Here is a 17,154-nt window from a genome sequence, read left to right as displayed (position 1 = left end):
GGGATTAAATCATGAACTTTGGGTCAGACTTTTGATCTGCAGCCTGTTGGAACCTGGATGTTAAAAAGTTTTCTTTAATGAACACCAGAACCAACAGGAAGTACGAGGTTGGGTTTTCAAACTAAAGGCCCCAATGACACTAACAGGAAGTGCTCTTAAATAACTTAAATAACAGGCGACCAACAGGCGACCGGCAGGCGACCGACAGGCGACCGGCAGGCGACCAACAGGCGACCGGCAGGCGACCGGCAGGCGACCCGCAGGCGACCGGCAGGCGACCGGCAGGCGAGGCGTGTTCATGAAAACAGAAGCGAGGCGTCAAAACAAAAGTCTTTATTTCTACAAACAGCTGGTGTGACATCATCACGCCTTAAATCAACACAAAGAACCAAAGTGCTGCGTTCACTGACAGTACGGCAGCTGACTTACAAATAAAAAAGGTGTTTATTAAAATCTGAATTTCCCAGAATGCCTTGCCCTGACGAGCGGCTGTTGGAGTTTCTTAAAGCTGAGTTTGAGTTCTTGACTTTTAACAGAAACTCATCTGACAAACTTTAACTTCTGCAGGTTCTGGTCTTGGGCTCCTCGCCGCCGACAGAGCGCCGTTCAGAGCGGCGTCCCGTCCCCCTGCGAGCTCCAGCAAAAGTTCATTCTGTGTCCGACAGGAAGCAGCTGGTTTAATGGATGAAACTACCAAAATAAGGGCCTGGCTGTAGATGTGTGGACCAGGACCGTCTGAGCCGGACTCCACGCTGCGTCCTCCTGCTCTGAAGCTCCGCCCACAGAAACCAGTTTCCCTCAGACCGCCACAGCATCAGTGACTCTTCTTGGACGAGCCGAAACCTGAGAAACCCATCACCGCCGCCATCTCGTCGTCCTCCTCGAAGTCCACGTCCTCCTCGGCCCGCCGCTTCCTCTCCTTCTGCTTCTCCTTCTTGTACGCCTTCGCCTTCTCCTCCTGGAACAACAACAAGGTGAGCGAGCGGCGCCCGGACACAGACCGAGCTTCAGTCTCCCTCCAGATTCTCTTTATTCAACATCTGCCATCAGGCGAGGTCACGACCAGCTGCAGCACACGACTGATCGGGTCATCGAATCCATAATAATTTACATCATGAACCAGCTTTAAGCCTCAGTTATTTCTGTCCGATATGAACTGAAAACATTCCTCCTGATGCTGATAACAGAACAGTAGCTGTTAGCTCCTAGCTAACATCCAGCTGTGCTAACATCTGTTAGCTTCTCTCCTCCTGATGCTGATAACAGAACAGCAGCTGTTAGCTCCTAGCTAACATCCAGCTGTGCTAACATCTGTTAGCTTCTCTCCTCCTGATGCTGATAACAGAACAGCAGCTGTTAGCTCCTAGCTAACATCTAGCTGTGCTAACATCTGTGCTGAGAACAGGACTACAGAACAGTAGCTGTTAGCTCCTAGCTAACATCCAGCTGTGCTAACATCTGTTAGCTTCTCTCCTGCTGATGCTGATAACAGAACAGCAGCTGTTAGCTCCTAGCTAACATCTAGCTGTGCTAACATCTGTGCTGAGAACAGGACTACAGAACAGTAGCTGTTAGCTCCTAGCTAACATCCAGCTGTGCTAACATCTGTTAGCTTCTCTCCTGCTGATGCTGATAACAGAACAGCAGCTGTTAGCTCCTAGCTAACATCTAGCTGTGCTAACATATGTGCTGAGAACAGGACTACAGAACAGTAGCTGTTAGCTCCTAGCTAACATCCAGCTGTGCTAACATCTGTTAGCTTCTCTCCTGCTGATGCTGATAACAGAACAGCAGCTGTTAGCTCCTAGCTAACATCTAGCTGTGCTAACATCTGTTAGCTTCTCTCCTCCTGATGCTGATAGCAGAACAGCAGCTGTTAGCTCCTAGCTAACATCTAGCTGTGCTAACATCTGTGCTGAGAACAGGACTATAGAACAGCAGCTGTTAGCTCCTAGCTAACATCCAGCTGTGCTAACATCTGTTAGCTTCTCTCCTGTCTCTGCTTTCATAAACTGTTTTAATGCAGCTGAAATCCTGATAAAGCCTCTTATTTCCTGTTTTATTGTCTGTTATCAGACAAACAGAGACTCAGGATGTTAGTCCACATTAGACGTGTGCGACAGTAATAACGGTCCGTGTGAAACGACCGCTGAGTAGAACGAGTTAAAGTCAGAGACGTGCGGTCACATGACCAGCAGGGGGCGTGGCCTCCTTCCTCACCTCCTCCCGCAGCTCCTTCATGCGCTCCTCGAAGTCGTACTCCTTCTGCTTCTCCTCCAGCTTCTTCTTGTTCACCTCGAATCGCTTCTTCACCTGATCCAGAGACGAGCGCTCGACCCGCATCGACATGCCCAGGTTCCGCTGGTCTGCTCGTGCACGCGCACACATGCACACGCACACACACACACAGAGACACACACACACAGAGACACACACACACAGAGACACACATTTTCAAAAAGTCCCGTTTTGGTTGGATTAATACTGAGGAGGGAGTTAGATTCTCTGCATGTCCTGTTTTATCCCGTTAAAACACTTTCTCTGCTTCCTTTTTATGAGCTGAAGCAGAGAAACACAGACAGGAAGTGGCTCGGGTCGTGTTCTGCTGCCACAGAAATAAAAGAAACGCCGAAGCTTGAACTCACGCTTCTTCCCGTTGATGTGATCCAGGAAGTTGATGGAGTCTTTCACCACGCAGTCACAGACGTTGCAGTAATAACTGAAACAGGAGAAGAAGAGATGAAGCTCCCCGGCCTCAGACACGGTTCCCCACACACCTGGCTGTTCTCACCCCCTGACCGACCCACCCGCCCATCTCTGCCTGCGGCGTCGTCTTGGTGATGACGATGGTCTTCCCCAGCTTGGACTCCAGGTCCACTTTGTAGTCTCGGTGGCGCAGGAGGTCCCGCTTGACCGGAGGAGTCGGTTTTCCTGAAAGAAAGAAAAGGACCGGCCTTTAGAAACTGGACGGTGACCAGGAGTCTGGCAGCACGCCGGCGTGCTCTCACCATCTCGCCGCTCGCGGTCCCTCTCCTCCACCAGACGCTTCTGAGCCAGGTTTTCATACTCGTCTTTGTCCCATTTCCGACGGAAGTCGTTCTTACTGGACTGGAAGAAGAGACGAGGGGGGGTCAGTTAACGCCGGCAGCAGCGGGTCACATGACGGCGCCGACCGGTTCCACACAAACATGAAAACCCCAGAAACACAACCCTGCCGTTCATTTAGTTCCCTTTGTTCGACAGCTCCTCATCTAACGAGCCGTCACTCCTTACGTTGGCTCCGCCTCCTCCGCTAAGCCCCGCCCACTCTGATGGCCGGATGAAGCTGCTGGCTTTTACCAACTGGAGCCGAGAACATCGGACCTGTAAGTCACCCCGGGAAGCTTTTAAAGCCCGTTTTTCTGCTGCTCTGATCGGAGCCAGAGCTGTGGAACCAGAGCTGTGGAACCAGAGCTGTGGAACCAGAGCTGTGGAACCAGAGCTTTGGAACCAGAGCTTTGGAACCGGTACCAGAGCTTTGGAACCAGAGCTGTGGAACCAGAGCTTTGGAACCAGAGCTGTGGAACCAGAGCTGTGGAACCAGAGCTTTGGAACCAGAGCTGTGGAACCAGAGCTGTGGAACCAGAGCTTTGGAACCAGAGCTGTGGAACCAGAGCTTTGGAACCAGAGCTGTGGAACCAGAGCTGTGGAACCAGAGCTTTGGAACCAGAGCTGTGGAACCAGAGCTTTGGAACCAGAGCAGTGGAACCAGAGCAGTGGAACCAGAGCTGTGGAACCAGAGCTTTGGAACCAGAGCTGTGGAACCAGAGCAGTGGAACCAGAGCAGTGGAACCAGAGCTGTGGAACCAGAGCTGTGGAACCAGAGCTGTGGAACCAGAGCTTTGGAACCAGAGCTGTGGAACCAGAGCTGTGGAACCAGAGCTTTGGAACCAGAGCTGTGGAACCAGAGCTTTGGAACCAGAGCTGTGGAACCAGAGCTTTGGAACCAGAGCTGTGGAACCAGAGCAGTGGAACCAGAGCAGTGGAACCAGAGCTGTGGAACCAGAGCTTTGGAACCAGAGCTGTGGAACCAGAGCTTTGGAACCAGAGCTGTGGAACCAGAGCTGTGGAACCAGAGCTTTGGAACCAGAGCTGTGGAACCAGAGCAGTGGAACCAGAGCTTTGGAACCAGAGCTTTGGAACCAGAGCTGTGGAACCAGAGCAGTGGAACCAGAGCTTTGGAACCAGAGCTGTGGAACCAGAGCTTTGGAACCAGAGCTGTGGAACCAGAGCTGTGGAACCAGAGCTGTGGAACCAGAGCTGTGGAACCAGAGCTGTGGAACCAGAGCAGTGGAACCAGAGCTTTGGAACCAGAGCTGTGGAACCAGAGCAGTGGAACCAGAGCTTTGGAACCAGAGCTGTGGAACCAGAGCTTTGGAACCAGAGCTTTGGAACCAGAGCTGTGGTAGAGTCTGACCTTCCTGCTGTTACTCTGTTGTTGTTCAGAACGCCGTCTCTTTAAAAGCTTCACCTTGTTAGCATCTGACGGCTGAAGCTGAGGGAAGAACCTCCAGGAGGAGGTGGACCCACTCCTGGTTCTGTTCCCATGCTCAGTTCCAGCTTCCTGCTGTATCACGTTATCAGCTGCAGATTCAGACCAGCTGTCCTGAACCACTTCCTGTATCAGTCTAAGTCGACAGGGTTCAGAGTTCACAGACGCTGCTTTGTTGCTGTTCTCTGATGAGTTCACTTCAAACAGCAGAACCACAGCATCAAATCGCTTTTATTCCTTCTTCAGCTTTTAAAAGCCAACTGAGGAGTTTCCAGGTTTCAGACTCACAGAGGATGATGAGCCGAACCCCTGTTCGGTTTATATCTGATCAATAATTGATCTTTTAGTGTATCAATAATTTAAACAGGTGTTTAAATTGTGTTTCTGATAGATTTAAAAGTCATTCTTATTTTCCTTTGAAAAACCTGCGAAAACTGATCGATACTTTATCAGAGGAGCGGCTTTATGTCCTCCTTTTACAGCTTTTATTCTGACAGACCGGAAGTGCCGTTGTTGTGTTTGTGCCAACCTAAAAGACTATTCTTCACTCTTATTATAGTTCTGAGCAGCAGCACGCGCACACAAACCTAGTACGAACACGTTCGAGTTTAAATAAAAGATCAATAAAGGGAGAACACGTCGTTTTTCGGTGAATTAAACCGGAACCGCTGACGTTGTTGTCGGTTAGCGGGCTAGCTGTTAGCCGGCAGCAGCTGCAGCGGCCCGGTTCTTTAAACGGCCTCATTCGGAACCGTGAGCGGTTCTGATCAGCAGAAGAGCGCGTGCTGTGATTCATTCAAAGGAACCTTAACGCCGTTGTACGTTTTTAACGAGAAAATAACAAACTCCAAAGGAACTCACCCCGCTGCCGGACGCCATCTTGTTTACTCTGAGACCGGAAGTGCCGGAAGCAGATCTTCAAGCTAAAGGGAAACAGCGTCATCATGACGTCATAAAACATGTAAACATTAGAAAATAAGAAGTTAAAAAAATAAATATTGGTAACCAAGAATTGAATGAATCTGACTTACAGATTTAACCAAAACAAACAAAGAAAAATATAATTTAAGAATAAACTGAACTAGAAAAAAACCCAAATCAGCTCATTTTTTTATTGTTTACCAAGACTTTTCTTACATTTACACAGAATCATTCCTGCAACAGATCTTTTACGCACACCTTTACCTGTGAAGCTGTTCTTTGGTTCATAATAATCTGATCCGTTTATCATTCTTACAGCTCTGATCTGGAACAAATAAACTGGACTTTTGTATGTTTCCCCAAACCTACACAGAAGGTCAAACCCCTCATAAAGGGGGGGGGTAAAGATCTGTGATCCCCAGCTGGCTTTTTGCAAATAGACCCCAACGGTTTGTAGTGTGAAGCCCGCACTTTCAACACGAGTTGAAACAGAAACTCTGTGTTGCTGCGTCTTAAATCAATAAATGTGATTTGGACGCATCTTAGATCAATAAATGTGATTTGGACTCATCTTAGATCAATAAATGTGATTTGGACTCATCTTAGATCAATAAATGTGATTTGGACTCATCTTAGATCAATAAATGTGATTTGGACTCATCTTAGATCAATAAAAGTGATTTGGACTCATCTTAGATCAATAAATGTGATTTGGACTCATCTTAGATCAATAAATGTGATTTGGACTAATCTTAGATCAATAAATGTGATTTGGACTCATCTTAGATCAATAAATGTGATTTGGACTCATCTTAGATCAATAAATGTGATTTGGACTCATCTTAGATCAATAAAAGTGATTTGGACTCATCTTAAATCAATAAATGTGATTTGGACTCATCTTAGATCAATAAATGTGATTTGGACTCATCTTAGATCAATAAAAGTGATTTGGACTCATCTTAGATCAATAAAAGTGATTTGTCCTTTTCCTGGATTCACGCTCAGCTGAACTAACACACCACGTGAGGGTTAAACCTGACTTTCTTCCTCTCTTCTCACCTGTCCGGCTCTCAGACCGGAAGTGGGCAGGTGAGGTAGGCCCCGCCCCCAGTGAGGTAGGTGTCAGGCCCCGCCCCCCAATGAGGTAGGTGTCAGGCCCCGCCCCCCAGCGCAGGTGGGGCTCATTAAGAAGCTGTGAAAGCTCAATGATGGCGCGTGTCCGTCCGAACTGAAGGAGCAGAAATGTCCACGAGCGGAGTAGAACCTGCGGCTCACAGCCCGCTGCTGTCATCCAGGTACGAACCAGAACCAGAACCAGGACCGGGCTGGGACCTGTGTGCGGGTCCCAGTCAGTGTTGGGTCGTTGTTTCCTTTTGTCAGAGTTCTGGGTGTTTCTGGGTCTCTCTGTCAGACTGACCGAACCACGTGTTTCCAGAGTAATGGTTCTGGACTGTTTGAGGTGGGTTAAACGGCAGCACGCGCTGCTCCTCACGCTGTGAAAGGCTTCCAATAAATCCGTCTAAGGACAAGTTGAACCTGAGTTTTGTCTCTCAGGCTGGTGATGAACGGCTCGTTAGTGACGTCATGCGCCTGCGCAGATGAGTTGGTCTGTCAGAGGATACTTTTACAGCCTTTTATTTCTCCTGAACAGTTTCACTGAGCGTTGGAGGCTTGTTTCCACAGCAACCAAAGATAAACTCACGGTCCAGTTTTATATCAGAATCCTGATCAGCTTCATTTCTTTATTTATTTCCATTAAAAACAGGAAGCAGCTGCAGAGATTCACTGAAACATGATAAAACATGAACCTAAACCCAGAATCTGAGGCAGAAACAGAGTTTTTTATCAGTTCTCAGCAGCTTTAAAGTGAATCTCTGGTCTGAGCTCCTTTATTCTCCAACACAGCCTGAACCCTCTGAGACAAGCTTTCTGTCATGTCTTTAAGGAGTCTTCAGGAATAGTTCTCCAGGCTTCTTGAAGGACATCCCAAAGCTCTTCTTTGGATGTGGGCTGCCTTTTGTTCCGTTCTCTGTCAGATGATCCCACACTGCTTCAATAATGTTGAGGTCCGGGCTCTGGGGAGGATTCATCCCTCCATAAGACCTGTTGCCACTGATTTTCAGTCCACTTCTTGTGTCATTTGGCACAGCTCAGCCTTTTCTCCCTGTTTCCCTTCCTTAAGAACGGCTTCTTGACAGCCACCCTTCCATGGAGACCATTTCTGATGAGGCTTGGGCCAACAGTAGATGGATCAGCTGAAGGTCCAGATGCATCTCTCAGGTCCTGTCAGGTCACAGCTGGATTTTTTCCTCTTTCTTAAGGACATCACTTTCAGATCCTGTTCATCTGCTGGAGATAGTTTTTTAGGCCTGACACTTCTTCTTTTGTCCTCCACTTGTCCAGTTTCCTCAAATGTTTTAAGGACACACTGCACACCATGCTGAGATATGCCAAGTTTTCAGCTAATAGCTCTTTGGGAATCACCTTGTTGCTGCAGAAATGTTGGAGGAATGTGGCTCGAACAGGTGAGTTCAGTTCCTGAGTTAAACACCAACCTCTGACTGGTTTGGTGGAAACAGAAGCTGGACTTTAGCTTTTATCAGAGTATTAACTGGTGATGAGTGAGTTTGAGCCTCTGAAGGTTTCAGGTGCTTCATGGGAACCTGTTTCCGTCTTCAGGTGCGACTGTTTGTTCTCCAGGCTTCCTTTGTTCATCACTTTTACACTTTTTTAAGCTTTTGTGATTGAATTTCACCAAAATGACTGATGTTGGAGTCATTGGTGGAACTCCAGGGCAGAAAGTGACCTGATCACCTTCCAGGTTTCTTCTGGACTTTTAAATTTCTTAAAATTGGACGTAAACGAGCAGAAATGCTTAAAAAGGGCAGAACATTTCACCCTGAATCTTATTTGGATGAAACCGGCTAACTGAGCTTCAACCAATGGGTGTTTAAACCAAAGAGGTGATAAAACGGTCTGTTTTCAGGGTGGAGACTCGGCTCCGCCTCTCAGTGATGTCAGCAGACGCTCCAGCTTGTTTCTGTCCGTTGTTCTGTTGAACAGAACCGAGTTTCCTCCCTCCGGCTGACCTGAACCTGTCTCAGCTTCTGTTTCAGCCCCTGGTCGTGCGTCTGTGTGAGGAGCTGGTCTGCAGCCACGTGGAGCGGCGTCCCCGACCCGCTGACCGCGCCGGGATGCTCCGCCCCCGAGCCGTGGCTCCTCCCTGGCTGCAGCTCGGTCTATGACAGCCTGGTCAGGTAGGTGGCGCTCCTGCTCCCTCTGTGTCGTCCTCATTGAATAAAAAGGCGGGGAGCAGAGATTAAAAACCTGCGGCTGATGTTCAGAGAAGTTTAATTTTACTGCTTTTCTGGTTCATTTTATACAGAAAACTGTTTTTTATTAATGCATTTTGAAATGAATGCAAATAAGACTGATGCACACGAAAGTGAAGGTAAATAATTTGTATGAACTGCTGACATTTAATCTGAAGGCTTCACTTTGTGTTGATTTACCTGTTTCATACGTCGCTGGTTTGCTCTTTATCTGTTTTATCTGAGGCTCCTCTAAAAAAAAAAAAAAAAAGTTTTTCTTATTATTCTAACAAAACTCGAGTTACTTTTGGTTGTTTGGACAGTTTCAGAGTCAGAGGTAAATAAAACCGAGCCCTAACGGGCCGGATCAGAGGGACATGTGGCTGTGCAACACTGCCCCCTACAGGCAGGCCTGGGAGTGACGCGCCGACATCGTGCAGTTACTGCTTTCTGCCTTTAGGGGGCAGCACAGCTCGTTGTTTCGGTGTTATCAGGAGGTTCTGCTCAAGTGACTGGGATTTCTCCTCAGATGCATCTAAACCAGTTAATTTACTGCTTCATGACCTTAATTGTTGTGTAAATTGGCATAAAAGTCCGTTTTTGTCATTGTAGAAACGTGTTAAAGAGGAAAATCAGCTGAATGTTTTATTTCCTGTCCGGTTGAAACTGGATTAAACTCTTTATTTCTCAGGCTTACTTCCAAGCTGTGAAGATGTTTTTAAGTGACTTCCGTCTCAGGTGAACACGTCTGTTGTCTCCGCAGTAACGCGTCTCCGGTCCCGTCTCCTCCCGCCGCCTGCAGCCTGCGAGGCCGAGCGGCCGCCAGCAAACCTCGCAGGTTTCCACATTAATTCGCCTTTAATGCTGACATGAAATCAGATGAAACTTCTCCAGCTTGTCGGCTGGTTTTAATTAGGAACATTTCAACAGTGTTGTCGCTCAGTTTAACGGTTTCGTCCCGCAGGTCGTCCATCCTGGAGCGCTGCATCCTCAACGTTTCCACCAGCAGCGTCGCCGTGGGGACGGACGACGTGGACAAGAGGTCGGCCTGCAGCTTCACTAACAGCCGCTAAAACACATAAACAGCAACCTGTTAAAGAATGTGAATCTGTTCAGATTTTATAGGTTCATTTATTTTAAAAATGCTACTTTTAGTTCTGATGTAATTTTATCAGATGAAACTCAGTCTGAACTCAACATGTTTCCTGTTCAGCTTCATTTAATCTGGTAACAAACATCATTTCTACACCTCAGACCTGCAGCATCCCATAAAGTCAGTGAACCTTTTCCCACTTTGTTTCCTTCTGCCAACACTTAAAGCCGTTCTGACTCTGAGGAAACCAGGTGATGCAGAGTTCCAGCTGTTATTTTGTCCCATTCCTCCTTAAACAGGTCTTAAGGTGTGCAGCAGTGCGGGGGGGTGGTTGTTTCTCTGCTGGGGACAGGTCAGGACTGCAGGCAGCCAGTCCAGCACCCGTACCTCTTCTTCCTCAGCCAGGCCTTTGGACTGTGGCAGAATGTGGTTTTCCATGGTCTGCTTGAACAATGCTGGGACGTCCCAGGAAAAGATGTGGCCTTGAAGGCAGCATATGTTGCTGTAAAATCTCAGTGAGCTTTTCTGCATTAATGCTGCCGTCACAGAAGTGGAAATGAGCTTTGCCCCCTGATCCAACCCCATACCATCACAGAGCCTGGCTGCAGGGACTGGCTGCTGACAGCAGGCTGGATGCTGCTTTTGCTCTTTGCTCCATTTCTTCCAACAAAGATGTGGAATACTGATGGGTCTGACCACAGCACACGTTTCCACCGTGTGACGGTCCATCCCAGACGCCTCCGAGCCCAGAGAAGTGGACGAGGTTAACATCAGGCTTCTTTCCTGCACAGTAAAGCTTGTGAATGGAACTCTGTATTGTGGTGCTGGACAAAGGTTTCCACAGTAATCCCTTGTCCAGGTGCTTCTATCAGCTGCTGATGAAGGACGGTTCTTGATGCAGCGTCTGAGGGGTCAGAGGTCATGGGGTCCAGCTTAGGCTTGCTCCCTCGTCCTTTACACTGAAACTCCTCCAGGTTCCCTGAATGCTTTAATGATTTTCTGCTCTGTAGAGGCAGAAATATGCAGATCCCTTCCAGTCTTTCTCTGAGGAACTTTGTTTTAAACACAAACTGGAGCTCCTCTGAACATCTTTGCTGCTCAGCCTGTCCTGGAGGCTGCTTTAGGACCAGATCAGGGTTACAATCAGCTGGTTGAAATGACTTTTTCATGCTAATTGTCTTAAGTTTTCTCGTCCTAACTTTGTTGGAATACGTTTACGAATGTGGTGAAATTTACACGAAACCTTTTGGACCAAGTAAATGTAAGAATATCTGAATTTTATTTTCCATGTCGTGTGATTTGTGTTTTTGAGGCAGAACAAACATCCTGAAGACTGTTTTTAGAAAAGTTGCTGATGGTGACGGTTTTGGTTACTTTCAGTTGACCTCCCAGAGGTCCCAGGTTCCCTTTCTGCTTGTTAATGGACTCAAATGTGGTCCGATTCATGGATACGGGTCCAGTAGATGTTAAGCTCATTCGGGCTGAAACCAGCTGTACCCTGGAGGTTAAATCTAAGCTTCTGTGTCCCGCAGGACTCCCCTCGGCCGGTATTGCCCCCACCTGCAGGACCAGGCCAACGCAGAGACCAACACGGCGGTTCTGAAGCGGCGGCAGAAGCAGATCCAGTACGGCAAAAACACCAGCGGATACCAGAACTACCTGCAACAAGTCCCTAAGTAAGGAACCAGAGCAGACAGGGCGCCTGGAGCGGGCCACGCCCACACCCCCCTGATGACCTCACGGTCCCAAACATCCTGAACCCTGATCGGACAGAACCGACCCTGTACCGGCTGTTTCTGTTCTCCTCCACAGACACCTGAGGGATCCTAAGCTCCACCCATCCACCCCCAACAAGTACAGGAAGTATAGCCGGCGCTCCTGGGACATGCAGGTGCGTCTGTGGCGGCGAGCGTTGCACCTGTGGGACCCGCCGGCCAGCAGCCAGCCGGACGCCACCGACACCCCGGATCCAGTGGAGCAGCTGTAGGTGGAAACCAGAGTCTGACTTTGTCTGAACGAACAGACGAGTGTTTCTGATCCATTCGGACTTAAAATGCACAGTTTTCTTCCCCTGTTTTACGTCTTTTGGTGTTTTAAATGTGGGACCCTCTGCTGCCCCCTACAGGCAGAGGCTGCACCTACAGAAGCAGAGTCTGAAGTCTATCTGAGGCCATGTTTCTGAACCAGAAGAAGGTGGCGTGCCCTCTCTGGGTCGGGGATTAGGCAGTTTCCTTCAGAGGGGGGCTGGGCTCAGCCTTAGAGATGGGGGGAGGAGCTCCACCATCTGGGGGAGGGGCTCCATCGTCTGGGGGGAGGAGCTCCACCATCTGGGGGAGGGGCTCCATCGTCTGGGGGGAGGAGCTCCATCGTCTGGGGGAGGGGCTTGGAGTAGAGCTGCTGCTCCTCCACATAGAAAGGAGTCAGCTGAGGTGGTTCCTCTGGTCAGGATGCCTCCTGGGAGGAGGCCCCGGGTCAGAACCAGAACTCTCTGGAGGGATTATATCCCATCTGACCTGGGAACACCTCAGGAGGAGCTGGGGAGGGTCGCCGGGTTTACCTGCAGGACCTGTTGTGTACAGAAACATTTGTCCTTTTGTGAGAGTTCTTGAAGAAAAGTAAGTAGCTGGTTTATTTCTCTGTGAATTTGGCGTATTTGGAGGAATAATTCTAACCATAGACCTGGAGTCTGAACTATGTAACGCAGTGAATTTACTGCCAAGTCATCACTGAGACAAATCCAGCACTCAGTTGAACCTTTACAGCTGGTTGAATGAGTTTCTAATGGAGGATGTGATGCTCCTGCAGCAGCAGACTTACTTCAGCTGAGAAAATTATGTAAAATGTTTGACACCAGTGATGAAACCAAAGGTTTTTGTTGGTTGAAATGGAGAAATCCACCAGTAGCTACGCTCTGCAGGAAAAGGTGTTGCACATCAGGTCGTTGTAAAGTTATTGGAGTTATTGCAGCTCTTTTTACGTTGCGTATCTGCAGGAGATGGCGCCCTGCTCTGAACCTTTGGCATGCACGGTAGTTTCTGAAGGTAAATGTGTGATAGGCTCATCGTACCGAAGCCTCTGACACTGGGTCTAACCGTGGGAAATGACAGACGATGACCAGCCCAAACGAGCGGCTGAGCTGGACCTGTGAGTGACGGCGTCGGGATGTTTGACTTCATTAGTCTGAAAACTTGAGGGTGAAACCGTCACGTTTGCCTGAAATAACGTCTGCTGGCCGCTCTGCACCTTTAACCACGTCCAGACGTGTCCTCGGAGCTTCCGTCGTGGCTCCTCCTACTTCCTGATGACATCACACGTTTAAACCACGCCCCCTTTTTTCTGCAGGCAGAACCAGCTGGCGAAGATGACCTCGGACCTGTGTGAGGATGGAGGAGACGAGCAGAGAGAGAAGGAGACTCCTGCAGCCTCTAAAGCCTCCTCCATGTCGTCCTCGTCCATGGAGGCGCCTGCAGCCTGGGCGGTGCCGTTGTCCCCGGTAACGCTGCCTTATCGTTCAAACTGGCTCCTCGGAGACCGACCCAGCCCTGTTTAAAGGGTTTCAAACTTCCGTTTTTCCATGTTGACGTTTAATCTTTATTTTCTAGTAGAAAATAACAGTTGATGGAGGTCAGAGTCCCTGAATCCCAGAAATGCTGCAGAGTAACGCTTCAGGCTTTAGTTTCACAGTAAATAAGCAGCAGGTTTCCGTTTCTGAACCTGCGGCTCTTTCTTCCAGCAGCCGGAGACGACCCACTGGCCTCTTCGCTCCCCTCCTGGCCTGAGTTACTCCCACAGGGGTCAGCTGATCCCTGACGACAACATGAACGATTGGCTCCGCCTCCTGATGGAGACTGACCACGCCCCAGGTGAGCTCGCATGGCACCAAGCAAAGTGAGACCACACTGAGTTCTGGCCCAACTTTAGCTAACTTCACATCCAAGAACTGCTGGTGGATGGTGTAGCTGGATGGCGCTCGGCTCAAACCGCTGATCTCACCGGAACCGGCCGCTCCGGGGGTCAGAGGTGACAGAGCAGAGATAGGGTGCAGGCATAGAAGGAACCCAGGAGTCCGACTCTGTCAGAGGGGACAGAGTAGAGATAGGGTGCAGGCATAGAAGGAAGAGCAGAAAGATAAAGTGCAGAGATAGAGGGGGGAGGGAAGTACAAGGTAAGTGCTGGGATAGGAGATGCTCTCTGAAGAGCTGGGTTTTCAGGAGCTTCTTGAAGATAGACAGGGACGCCCCTGTTCTGGTAGCGCTCGGTAGGTCATTCCACCATCGTGGGACGACACATGAACAGAGTTTGGATTGTCTTAGGCGTGGTGTAGGAGCTGCTAGACGACAATCCTGGGACCAACGGAGGGACCCAGTTGGGACAGAAGCCTTTGCAAGAGCATTCAAGCAGATGGAGCCGTTCCATTAAGCTCTTTGTAGCTAACATCAGGGACTTGAATTTTGCAAGTTCTGCATCAGATTTCAGTCCTTTATCGGTCAAAAACATGTTTCCAGGGGAAAACACCAATGTTCACTCTTGTTTTGATGTAATTTGGTCCATCTTTTAGCTGCTGAACACGGTTTCTTTGGGGTTCAGGTGATGTTTGCCAACAGGAGGCTGCTGACATGTTTGTTATTACAGTATAATTCAGTTATTGCAGTGTAACTCAGTTTGCTCAGTGGAAGATCTGGCGCTCCTATACATGATCTTTTCTTTTTATGAAGTCGAAGGTGTTGCTCTTCCAGATGGGAACGTTGGAACTGTGTCATCACCGCACCTTTAACAGTCTGGGCCCTCATGTTCTCTTACTTTAAGGTTACAGATGTCTGGACTCTCCAGCTCACGTAATCCTCAGAGCTGCAGCTGGACTCTGTTTTATGGCATTCCGCCTCCTCTGAAGGCTCCATTTGAAATCTTCAGCTTTTAAAGTTTCCCAGCAGATGGTTGGGCCTGAGGTCCTTCAGATGAGGCGAGATGCCGGGCCTGGGGACTGAAACTGAAAGGGTTTGCTGCCCCTCTTGTCCCGGACTCTGACCTTTCTGTTTTGTTCTTAGAGTTCGGCTCCGATGACCAGCAGGTTCCCGTGTTTTCTGACCAGCTCTTCTGGAATCCGTACTGAAGCAGAACCTGAGGAAACTCGTGTTGATCCTCAACATGCCGGCTGCACCCGGTTCACTCGTCTTTTTAAGATCATCAGACTAACTTCACCGACAGCAGGGACGTGATTGGTCCCTGATCCGAGCCTCCTCCACCCAGGACTCCGCCCTGACAGCAGGAGGAGCAGCTGGACCTGAGTATGACTTTATGCTTTGCACCTGTTATTTCTGTTGAACTGCATCATGTGGAGCACCTGTCACCTGCATCATGTTCGAGTCCCGCACTGATGGAGAAGTCACTGTTTGTCATTGAATCCCATTCGTCACGCTGTTGTTTTCGTCTTTAATCCACCGTCACCTTCATGCTCCGTCTGGATCAGGCTCCTCCTTCGGCTCTTCTTCTTGTGTCGCCATGTTTTTTCTCAAAAACAAGTCTCCTGCTCACTGGAGGGAAAAGGCTGTCACTTTGTGTTGTTGTTGTGAGTTTTCTTTTACTTTTTTCTGCTGCTTGACTATGAGGAGCGAAGCTGAAAGATTTAACTAATAAAGATGTAAATAAAGTGTTAGAAATGGATCTTTCTTCGGCGCCTTAAATGCATCAGTCTGACCGTGTCAAAGGGGTTCAGAGCTAAGACGAAGTGTCTAAAAACGGGTTCTTCAACAGGTTTTACAAAGAATCAGCAGCTCTATGTATGAGAAGCAGTCTTCTTTAGAGTTTTATGGGATTCAAACTGATATCTGAGAATTTCCGGCAGATTCATTTATAGTTTAAAGCCGATCAGCAGGAAGATGATGGTTCAGTCTCATGGTAACGCTCAGGAAACCAACCGATCACATCTGAACTTCTTTTCCAGTCAGACGTGCCTGACAGGTAGGACGCAGCGGCGCTGATGTGAGGAGCCAAAACGGTCTTTCATCACCACAAACTCAATTAGCCGCCGTCCTGACCGTTGCGTGGAGGGAAAGTGAGAAACGGGTCACCGGTGGCGAAACAAACCCCACCAGCACTCTCTATTCCAGCGCCAAACATTTTTCCACAGCATTTAACATCCTGTTTTCAGCCTCTGAGGAGGTGAGTCCTCGGTCTGCCCCGCTCCGGTAGAAGCCGGTTCCTCCACCATGGAACCACCAGTGAGAACAGTCTGGACTCGTTTGTAAGGACAGCAGAACCGGACGAGGTTCCTGAGAGGAACACGGAGCTCTGGAAGCTCTTTCTGGTTCCAAATTTCCTGTGAATCATCCAAAAGATCAACCGACTGGTTCAGTTTGATCGACTGATCTCTGACAGTTTGACCAAGTCTGGGAAATATTTATAATTTAGTTCCAAACAAACTGAAAAGTCTGGTGTGAAAGAAGTTCAGTTAAAGGTGGCGTTTCTTCATCGGTGTACTAGTGTCTGAGGAGGTGTTATATGTAGAAGATGCCCCAGCACAGAGCCTTGGGGTGCCCCTGTGGAGAGGAGATGGGATGTTGGTCCTCGCCACTGAGGTGCGAGTCAAAGCCGCTCCTCAGATCCTCGCAGATGTAGGACGTACTACAAGGGATCGGCCCTGAAAAGAGCTCAAGAGGCCATTTTCCTTGCTGAGGGGGCCAGGAACTCGGAGGGGGCCGGCGCTATAAGCCAAAGCTATTTTAGATGGTTTTTATGTGGTGTCCTTGTTGTGAATGTATTATCAGTCAAAAACCTACAAACTTTGGTCACTTATTGACATGTTTGTGTCCTTAAATGAAGTGTGATCAGCAGATCCGACGGCCTTCAACGTGATTCGCTGCTGCTGGACGTCCGTCAGAGCTCAGTTAAAATGGGATTAAAACATGGAAATCTTACTGAATATTTTTATCATTTAAAGATAAAACAATTCTCATTTTTAATTGTAAATATTTAGATTTTCAGCAGTTTTCTACTTTTATCTGAAAAAGTTAAATTTAGATTTTTGCTGATAATTTTGACTTTTTTTCCTTCCTAATTTTTCACCCATTTATAAAATATTTGTTTAATGCTATGAATTTGACTCCTGATTTCTGGACACATTTTGAACATTTAAAAAAAAAATTAGGATTTATTTCTTAATAAATCAGATTATTTTTCTTTATAATTTACGAAATTGTTCAGTTTGACTTTTAAATTAAACCTTTTATTTGTGATATTTCCCTTCATATTATTTTTGAGTCTTGTCCTTATTTATCTCCATGATATTTGGACTTTTT

General features: G+C 48.2%; 2 protein-coding genes across 2 annotated transcripts; one reads left to right on the top strand and one right to left on the bottom strand.

Annotated features, from left to right (window-relative positions):
- Positions 1-318: 318 nt before the first annotated feature.
- Positions 319-5,443, bottom strand: zmat2 (zinc finger, matrin-type 2). Its single transcript, XM_072375252.1, has 6 exons — positions 5,393-5,443; positions 3,009-3,108; positions 2,808-2,931; positions 2,646-2,719; positions 2,221-2,366; positions 319-958 (listed from the first exon to the last, which is right to left on the bottom strand). Exons 1-6 carry the CDS (start codon positions 5,408-5,410, stop codon positions 815-817), a joined length of 606 nt encoding a protein of 201 aa, XP_072231353.1. The 5' UTR covers positions 5,411-5,443; the 3' UTR covers positions 319-814.
- Positions 5,444-6,697: 1,254 nt separating this feature from the next.
- slbp2 (stem-loop binding protein 2) lies at positions 6,698-15,464 on the top strand. Its single transcript, XM_072374945.1, has 9 exons — positions 6,698-6,750; positions 8,560-8,712; positions 9,530-9,604; positions 9,731-9,808; positions 11,392-11,535; positions 11,672-11,842; positions 13,202-13,352; positions 13,593-13,722; positions 14,905-15,464. The coding sequence occupies exons 1-9, from the start codon at positions 6,698-6,700 to the stop codon at positions 14,967-14,969; spliced, it is 1,020 nt and encodes a 339-aa protein (XP_072231046.1). The 3' UTR covers positions 14,970-15,464.
- Positions 15,465-17,154: the final 1,690 nt, after the last annotated feature.

Source organism: Leuresthes tenuis, unplaced genomic scaffold (assembly GCF_036924035.1).
Source record: "Leuresthes tenuis unplaced genomic scaffold, fLeuTen1.0.hap1 SCAF_21, whole genome shotgun sequence".
NCBI classification, from domain to species: domain Eukaryota; kingdom Metazoa; phylum Chordata; class Actinopteri; order Atheriniformes; family Atherinopsidae; genus Leuresthes; species Leuresthes tenuis.
Note: the sequence above shows the minus strand (reverse complement) of the source record. Positions and strands in the feature narration are given on the sequence as shown.